This window comes from Etheostoma cragini, chromosome 3, assembly GCF_013103735.1.
Source record: "Etheostoma cragini isolate CJK2018 chromosome 3, CSU_Ecrag_1.0, whole genome shotgun sequence".
In the NCBI taxonomy this organism is placed as follows: domain Eukaryota; kingdom Metazoa; phylum Chordata; class Actinopteri; order Perciformes; family Percidae; genus Etheostoma; species Etheostoma cragini.
The window spans coordinates 29,812,219-29,821,528 of NC_048409.1; the positions used below are offsets into that span (position 1 = coordinate 29,812,219).

The following is a 9,310-nucleotide window of genomic DNA, read 5'->3' on the forward strand; positions in this document are numbered from 1 at the left end:
TATATACACGCTAATATATATATACACACTAATATATATATACACGCTAAAATATATATTCACACTAATATATATACACGCTAATATATACACACACTAATATATATATATATATACACACTAATATATATACACGCTAATATATACACACTAATATATATATATATATATATATATATATATATATATATATATTATAACAAAATACAGGCAATAGTGCAATTATTATTATTATTATTATTATTATTATTATTATTATTATTATCTCCAACTGCCTTTTCTGCTGAAGCTCGGCTGTTGATTGGTGTGTCGGAGCATTAAAGTGACGGTGCCCCCCCCCCCCCCCCCCCCCCCCTTATTGGTTTTTGCAGGGTTTCAACCAGGAGGATCTGGAGGGGGACAAGAAGGAGGTGAAGGAGGAGCAGCAGGAGCAGTCGGACTCAGATGAAGGAGTGGACCGCAGCGGCCAAGAGTAGGTCCAGTGTTTCCCTCCGTTACGGGGTCTGGGTCCAGCACCTGGAGCAGGCTGGAAGGAACTCAAAGACTTTCTCACATTTTAAAGAGTAACTCACCAAAATTCAACGTTTCATAAATGAAAGCGCCAAATTTACGGTCAGGCGCCACTTTTAAGTGAGACCATATTCCTGTTTTTGGGTCAAATGGCCTTTTAAAGGCGCCCAGGTTGGCTCAGTGGTAGAGCAGGCGCACATGTACTTGGAGGTCCAGGGTTCAAGGGCTCTCCCCTTCCCACTGAGCTGTCCTATCTAATAAAGCTAGGAAAGCGCCAAAAATATATATTTTTAAACTGTTTTCGTGTGTGTGTGTGTGTGTGTGTGTGTGTGTGTGTGTTAGCACCAGCTTAATGTCGGACTTCGACATCATGCTCGCTAAGAGGAAAGCCATGAACAGCAGGAAGCGGCGGCACCGCGACGGGGGGACGTTCATCAGCGACGCCGACGACGTGGTCAGCGCCATGATCACCAAGATGAACGAAGCCGCCGAGGTGCGCCCCGTCAAAATAAAAGCCTTTGCTTGTCTGTGCTCTCCTGTGAGCCTTCCTGACCGTGTGTTGCTTCAACAGGAGGATCGGACGCTCAACAGTCAGAAGAAACCGGCGCTGAAAAAACTCACGCTGCTGCCACAGGTCGTCATGCACCTGAAGAAGTAAGAACTGTGTGTGTGTGTCTGTGTGCGAGTGTGTGTGTGTGTGTGTGTGTGCGAGTGTGTGTGTGTCTGTGTGTGTGTGTGTTTCCAAACTTTTGACTGATACTATGTATTCAAATTTAGAGATATTCATTGACAGGCCTTGTACCAACCATCAACCATGTCGTGTTACCTAGAAAACGCTCAGAATTTAGGCTAAAACAACAAAAACCAGACCAGCTGTAATCAAAATGGCTTTCCTTAACTAAAGCAAAGTAGTATTAGGGTGTACACTGTAGCGGTGTGATAGTATTTGGGTGTACTCTGTAGCGGTGTGATAGTATTTGGGTGTAACGAGAGGCGGTGTGATAGTATTTGGGTGTACTCTGTAGCGGTGTGATAGTATTTGGGTGTAACGAGAGGCGGTGTGATAGTATTTGGGTGTACTGTGTGATAGTATTTGTGTTTGTCCCTCAGACAGGATCTGAAGGAGACGTTCATCGACAGCGGCGTGATGTCGGCCATTAAAGAGTGGATCAGTCCTCTTCCTGACAAGTCTCTGCCGGCCCTCAGGATCCGAGAGGAGCTGCTCAGGATCCTGCAGGAAGTGAGTCGGCTGCTCGCCGCCGTAGGCCCCGCCTTCTTCAACATGTCTTGGGTTCTCGCACTTCTCAATGTTTTTGTTACTTTGTTGATATTTCCGACACTTTAATTCAACGATTTTGTCGCTTTGTTGATATTTCCGACACTTTTAATCAACGATTTTGTTGCCTTTTTCACCTTCTCTGTACTAATTGGAACGCCCCTCCTGCCATGGCGCCCTGTCCCAGCTTCAGCATCCTTTGTGCTTCATTCAGAGTTTGACTGCCTGTTTCCTCCCTGCAGCTGCCCAGCGTGAGCCAGGAGACTCTGAAGCACAGCGGCATTGGACGCTCCGTCATGTTTCTCTACAAACATCCCAAAGAGTCTCGGTCCAACAAAGACCTCGCTCTCAAACTCATCAGTAAGGAATCTCTCTCTGAAATCCGGCTCCTAGAGAGCTGCAGCTCGGGGGCTTTTAAAGTCCGTTACCGGTTTTAAGGAGTGTTTGAGACTCTGCTCCGCATGCGTTACGCGTGCTGTGTAGCCAGCTGGTTCTAATGACCTGTCGTCTGTTTAGATGAGTGGTCGCGGCCGATATTCGGCTTGACATCAAACTACAAGGGCATGACGAGAGAGGAGCGCCAGCAGAGAGATCTGGACCAGCAGATGCCTCAGAGACAACGACTCAGGTACGACAGTTACACCCCTCACCTTCAGACAGGTACAGACGGTTACACCCCTCACCTTCAGACAGGTACAGGCGGTTACACCCCTCACCCTCAGACAGGTACAGGCGGTTACACCCCTCACCCTCAGACAGGTACAGACGGTTACACCCCTCACCTTCAGACAGGTACAGACGGTTACACCCCTCACCTTCAGACAGGTACAGGCGGTTACACCCCTCACCCTCAGACAGGTACAGGCGGTTACACCCCTCACCCTCAGACAGGTACAGACGGTTACACCCCTCACCTTCAGACAGGTACAGACGGTTACACCCCTCACCTTCAGACAGATACAGACGGTTACACCCCTCACCTTCAGACAGTTACACCCCTCACCCTCAGACAGGTACAGACGGTTACACCCCTCACCTTCAGACAGATATCAGCCAGGTATATAATTGGTCCATCCTTCTTATTTTCACCCACATTTTTTTTTTGCATCACTCGCTTCACGTATTGTTTTTCCTTCCATTATTTTACCTCCTTCTTCTACTTGTTCCTTTTAAAATCTACCTTCTTTAATTCCTCATTCACCCCTCATGCCCCCCCAGTCAGCCTCAAAAAGTGGAGAGGGCGGAGGAACCTGACGTCTTCTCTCCACCAATCAGGTTCAGTCTCATGTTGCATGAATGCACGGCCTTGCAGACTGTGTCTCAAGTCAACTTGTGTGTGCCAAACATGCAGAGGAATCAAAAAATACAACTCTCCGACCCACGGTGCGATAAGGACACATGCAGCTAGTAGAAAGATAGAATATCATATATACTGCATATACAATACATTCTAAATAGTGCATACAGCTAAAGACACAGGGTAATGTTAGCTTAGTTGCTGGTAGCATACAGCTAAAGACACAGGGTAATGTTAGCTTAGTTGCTGGTAGCATACAGCTAAAGACATAGGGTAATGTTAGCTTAGCGGCTGGTAGCATGCAGCTAAAGACACAGGGTAACATTAGCTTTGCGGTAGCCTGCAGACTAGCCTAGAGGTTTTGCCTCTAGCAGGGATGCCCACTAGTCTCTGAGAGAGAATCCAAGTCTCAGGTCTCTGAGCTAGAGTCCAAGTCTCAGGTCTCTGAGCTAAAGTCCAAGTCTCAGGTCTCTGAGCTAGAGTCCAAGTCTCAGGTCTCTGAGCTAGAGTCCAAGTCTCAGGTCTCTGAGCTAGAGTCCAGGTCTCAGGTCTCTGAGCTAGAGTCCAGGTCTCAGGTCTCTGAGCCAGAGTCCAGGTCTCATGTCTCAAGTGCTAATAAATGTTTGGGTAAATACACTACCACAGCATTGGCGTTCCTTCCTCTTTTCCTAACATCTAGCCAACGACCTTGGGGAGTTGACCTCCATTAGGTTGCATCTAAAGCCAGAAGCAAGCTAACTTTGGATGCCAATGCTAAGCTAAGATGTTTGCTAACCTATCGGTGCGTTTTCAGCAGTTTTTTTTTTTTGCCAGCGTGACATGTTCTCCTTCTTCCACGTGACTCGAGTCCCCATCTACGGCCTGTTTGGTCCGTAAGAGATAGAGGAATCCACAGTCGTCCTGGGTAAAAATAGCTTGAGTTCAGCTGAGATAAGAGACGTGAGCCGTCAGACTTACACCGGCTCAGGCGGAGAGGATTGGGTTTCCGTGCCGATGACGGAGGTCCAGAGATAGCAGCGCGGAGGTGTCTCGGCACTGAAACGCTGACTAACTGCTGTGAGGTGGAGAATGCTAATAATAGCACGGAGACTCAGCTGGTGGTGTTTCTGCTCCATCAGTTAAAACATCTCTGCTAAACCCATCCTGATGTAAACCAAATCTCTCTCTCTCTCTCTCTCTCTGTCTCTCTCTCCCTCTCTCTCTCTCTCTCTCTCTGTCTCTGTCTCTCTCTCTCTGTCTCTCTCTCTGTCTCTCTGTCTCTGTCTCTCTCTGTCTCTCTGTCTCTCTGTCTCTCTCTCTCTCTCTCTGTCTCTCTCTCTCTCTCTCTCTGTCTCTCTCTCTCTCTCTGTCTCTCCCTCTCTCTCTGTCTCTCTCTCTCTCTCTGTCTCTCTCTCTGTCTCTGTCTCTCTCTCTCTCTCTCTCTCTCTCCCCCCCTCTCTCCCTCCCTCCCTCTCCCTCTCTCTCTCTAGTTCGGGGGGTCAGACGCCCCGGAGAGACCTGGAGAAGCAGCTGACCGGGGAGGAAAAGTAAGTTGAGCTTCAGCTTTACTTTGTCCCTGGAGGGCGACTGGTTTTACAGCACGGCCTAAGATCCATGGAAACCAGCCCAGATCTACAGTCCAGACTGAGCTGGGGGGGGGGGAGGGGCAAAATGTCTTAAAAATGTCTTTAAATATAATATTCCAAAAATAATGCTTTAAAAGTCTTAAATATCTTTTGAAGGTCCAACATTTTGCATTGTCCGTTTCATAGGATTAAATAACTAGTATCAAGTACTACACTATATTGTTGTTCACGTAGAGGTAAAATAATATTTTTACAGCCTAAAATCCTCTCTGAGAGATATATCAGATCTCTTCTCTAGCATGTAACACAACCATAGTCGTCCGTTGTTGTTGTTCTTATGAGACGTCGTCGTGGGGTCAGAGGTCGAGGCGGTGCCTTTACAGGATTGGTTGGATTTCTGTAAGGATGGCTCCTTGGACCAGCGTTATTATATCTCGACACCTCTTCTCCCCCCCCCCCAGAGCTCTGCGACCCGGAGACCCCGGGTTCTGCGCCAGGGCCCGGGTGCCGATGCCCTCCAACAAAGACTACGTGGTACGACCCAAGTGGAACGTGGAGATGGAGTCCAGCAGGGTGAGTTTGTTTCCTCAAAGTTAGAAACTACACACAAGTTAAAGGATGAAGTCTCACTCCAAATATTACCATTTAAGGTCATAAAGAAGTACTATACAAGTACTATACATACGTGTGTGTGTGTGTGTGTGTGTGTGTGTGTGTGTGTGTGTGTGTGTGTGTGTGTGTGTGTGTGTGTGTGTGTGTGTGTGTGTGTGTGTGTGTGTGTGTGTGTGTGTGTGTGTGTGTGTGTGTGTGTGTGTGTGTGTGTGTGTGTGTGTGTGTGTGTGTGTGTGTGTGTGTGTGTGTGTGTGTGTGTGCGCGCGCGCACACACGAGTCAACAGAGATTGAAAGTAAATAAGTTTTGTTTGAATAGTGAGTTTGTGTGGGGGGGCTGTCTGTACACAGGAAGTGAGGTAATGAGCTGGGCTGTGATTGGTCCTCTGTAGAGCGGCTATAAGAAAGGCCTCAGCATGATGGAGAAGCACAAGCGGCGCTTTGCCGAGCAGAGGAAACTGGGCCGCCTGCAGGGAGCCGTCAAGATCAGCATAGAAGGAAACCGAATGCCCCTGTAGCTCTGCAGGGGGGCGGGGGGGCAGTAAGTCCTTCTGCATGGGGGGTGTGACGCGTGCGGTGATGGCTCAAACCTGTGTGTGGTGTCTGCAAAGAGCTTCCCCTCCAGACCAGATGCTCCGCTACGTGTTTCTGACCAGAGTAAAGGCGGAGTGGAGCGTCTGTCTGCAGGGAACCCTCTCCTGGGACCAGAGGGTCCAAACCCTCTCCTGGGACTAGGGGGGCCAGAGGTCTCCTGGGACCAGAGGGTCCACATGGTCTCCTGGGACCAGAGGGTCCACATGGTCTCCTGGGACCAGAGGGTCCACATGGTCTCCTGGGACCAGAGGGTCCAAACGGTCTCCTGGGACCAGAAGGACCAAACCCTCTTCTGGGACCAGAGGGACCAAATGGTCTCCTGGGACCAGAGGGACCAACGCTGATCTAACTTCTAACTCGCTGTGCCAGACCCTCCTTCACAGCCCTGCAGAGGGGGGGGGGGGTGTCTGGCTAGTCAATACTTCATTCCTGAATGGGTGAAAAACGTGCTCTGGTTTATTGGCATCTCTTTAAACCAATCACAATCGCCGTGGGCGGGGCTAAGCGCCAGACGGTGAGCCGCGGTGCCGCTGCTAAATAGTCTGAGGAAGGAAGTTGTTTTGGTGGAACATGAAGTTCAGAAGTAGATTTAGTCATCAACAGAGACTCAGATTGGACAGATAGTCTAGCTAGCTGTCTGGATTTACCCTGCAGAGACCTGAGGACCAGGTAACCATAGTCCTCAGATTGGACAGATAGTCTAGCTAGCTGTCTGGATTTACCCTGCAGAGACCTGAGGACCAGGTCACCATAGTCCTCAGATTGGACAGATAGTCTAGCTAGCGGTCTGGATTTACCCTGCAGAGATCTGAGGACCAGGTAACCATAGTCCTCAGATTGGACAGATAGTCTAGCTAGTGGTCTGGATTTACCCTGCAGAGACCTGAGGACCAGGTCACCATAGTCCTCAGAAATTAGCCGCAGGTTAGAGCGCCGAGACCGGGGACGGACGTCTAGCTGAAATGAGGGACATCGTGCGGTTCCTCATCAATCCCAGAAGTGAAATGTCGTTGATATATTATAACTATATAGACTGTATTCCCCCCCGCTGCGTTGGCTCAGGGGGACCAGGGTAAAGCTCCGTGTTTCCATTCATATTAAACGGGTGTAGTGTGTTTTGTCCGGGGCGGGGGGGCGACGGCAGGTATCACACATAAACAAACATACACACCAACAAGCAAACACAAGACTAACCAAACTCTAACACTTGTGGGGTGGAGGTTGGGTCTCTGGGAGTTTGGGGGTGCATCCTCTCCGAGGGTTTTAACTCTGCATGACTCGATTAAAACACTCTGCGTCATTCTAACTTAAAGAAACTCACGTCTCAGGAGGAGAGAAACGTTTGTGTGACTCAAAATACGGGAAAAATGTCCTGTTCCATCACTGTTTTCTTTTGAAAGGCACAGATCGGAGGTTCTCAAACGCATCACTCAAAGGTCGCATGTCATTGTTCTTCAAGGTCAAAGGTCCGATGGGCAGTAACAACATTCATAAAACATTTCTCTGTTGGCTTCATGTAGTGAGAGGAAGCTTTTTGTCAGTTTATCGTACATAGTCAACACCCTAACGATGACCAACCACGTATCGACCAATAGAAGGTGTAGTTCATGTAGAAAGCGTCCCCCTTTAGAAGGTTTTGGACTCCTAACACAGTGTTTATGGGCCCGGTCCGGGTTGACTTGCTGTTTGGGCCGGCTCTGGACCTCGAGCCAGGCTTTGAGACCCCCTGTTGGTTTGACGTGATGTGTGGTTGTGTGTCTGTTGCAGCACGGCCAGGTGAAGAAGGGAATGTCCCGCGTGGATAAACAGATGCGTCGCATCGCCGACATCCGCCGCCTCACCAAGCCGGGCCACGCCGTCAAGATCAGCGTGGAGGGGAACCGGATGCCCCTCTGATCCCACCCTCATAGGATCTAGTCTCTTCAGTTTTTGCTTTTTCGTTCTTCTTTTTAATGTGTTGTTTTCCTCAACAACCCCCCCCAGGTCCTGCCTTAATCAAGCCTGAGGTCAGACCTCTGGATGGGACTCTGCTGTAAACCCATCTGGTCTTTGGCCTAATAAGTGAACTCTTACTCCAAATGATCGGTAGAATAAAAGCTCCCTGGCTGCAGACACTGGTCGTCGTTGGGTTAATTTCATCTCCCAATATTAGAATATTAGAATATTAACTCACGAGGCATTCACGTGCCCCCCCGATGGTCCCGTTCACACAACATAACTCATTCAAACAGACTGATTTGAGCTAAAATGAAGTGTTCCCTTTACAAAGTAAGCTCTTGCATTGAATGCCTGCTCCTCCATCACAATGCGTGTAATAATTATGGCCCAGTGACTGCTACATAAATGATGGATGCGTCAGGGTTCAAGCTGATCTGTACTGGTCATAGCTTGACGTGCTACTGAACACCAGTAGACCTGCCAGTCATCGTCCAGCTGTGGTGTTTGGGAACCATTTGTAATGTGGGAAAAAACAAAACTTTGTCTCAAAACAAGCCAAATCGTTCGCATTACTTAATATAGTCAGTTAGCTGTTAGTCATGCAAAACTAGCATGATCCATGACATTACCTTATGTTAACGGTCATTAGCTCTAATGCTAGTCCGGTCCAAAATGTCGGCTAATGTTAGCTCTATGCTAATTTTAGTCAGTTACATGTTCTGCATTATGGATTTGAAGATGAAACTAAATTCATAACTTTCTTGGTTAGTATTTGTCTCTGAACCAATTATGTACCTTATGTTTGCTACGTTAACTTTAGCTCCAAACAAATGATGACTTCCAGAAAGTTAACACAGTTCATGATGTTAGCTTAGCATCCAGGACAACGAAGAAAGCTAATGTTAGCATTCCGCTATGTTAGCAAGATCTCAAAACAAGTCAAACATTCAACATGAGCTTCTCAGTTAGCTACATGTAGTTAGTTCCACGTTATGTTAGCATTGGCTAACTAATGTTAGCGCCTTTTGTGCTTCACCATGTGTTTCTGAGTTAGCGATCGGCTACGTTAGCTTCATCCCTTAAAGTGTCAGTGTGTGTTGCATCAGAGAGAAATCTAACGCGGCTGATCAAAGAGTCATTTTGGTGACATTTTGAGGTTATTGTCCAAAACGCCATCATGTTCTGTTTTTTTTAACAAATCTTTTTAATGTTGGATTTTGAGAATGAGATCTTCCTCAGGCTCTCTTTGTTTTCCTCAATGTGAAGTTGTTTGTGTTTTGCTAATTGTCTGGCCTCCTCCTCGTCCTCCTCCTCGTCCTCCTCTTCCTCCTCCTCCTCAGTCCCATTTTGTCCCGTCTCTGTTGCCGTAGCGACTGTACAGAAGTGTGTAAACTGTCTGCAGGACGGCGTTCACACAGGGATCCCCTGGCGGTCCCGGTTCGGGGTGTGGACCGTGTGAGTCCTCCTCCTCTCTGCTCTGTGTTCTGGATCAGGTTTCATTTTCTTAATAAAGACTCAAC

At 48.0% G+C, this 9,310-nt stretch overlaps 2 protein-coding genes across 9 annotated transcripts in view; one reads left to right on the top strand and one right to left on the bottom strand.

Moving 5' to 3' along the window:
• LOC117939231 (NACHT, LRR and PYD domains-containing protein 12-like) overlaps positions 1–9,310 on the bottom strand; it is a 139,572-nt gene that overhangs the window by 58,843 nt on the left and 71,419 nt on the right. The window lies entirely within an intron of this gene.
• Positions 1–9,310, top strand: part of LOC117939236 (protein IWS1 homolog) — a 15,445-nt gene extending 6,135 nt beyond the window's left edge. For 4 of the 8 annotated variants that reach the window (XM_034864388.1, XM_034864406.1, XM_034864416.1 and 1 more), the window contains 10 exons: positions 372–472; positions 853–1,003; positions 1,082–1,164; positions 1,621–1,750; positions 2,029–2,146; positions 2,303–2,414; positions 3,005–3,061; positions 4,553–4,609; positions 5,110–5,221; positions 7,620–9,310. In XM_034864388.1, coding sequence (XP_034720279.1) covers positions 372–472; positions 853–1,003; positions 1,082–1,164; positions 1,621–1,750; positions 2,029–2,146; positions 2,303–2,414; positions 3,005–3,061; positions 4,553–4,609; positions 5,110–5,221; positions 7,620–7,748 — 1,050 coding nt within the window. In that variant the 3' untranslated portion in view covers positions 7,749–9,310. Of the gene's footprint in view, positions 1–371; positions 473–852; positions 1,004–1,081; positions 1,165–1,620; positions 1,751–2,028; positions 2,147–2,302; positions 2,415–3,004; positions 3,062–4,552; positions 4,610–5,109; positions 5,222–5,650; positions 5,800–7,619 lie in introns of all 8 variants that reach the window. The other 4 variants (XM_034864426.1, XM_034864435.1, XM_034864397.1 and 1 more) reach the window with 3 other exon arrangements.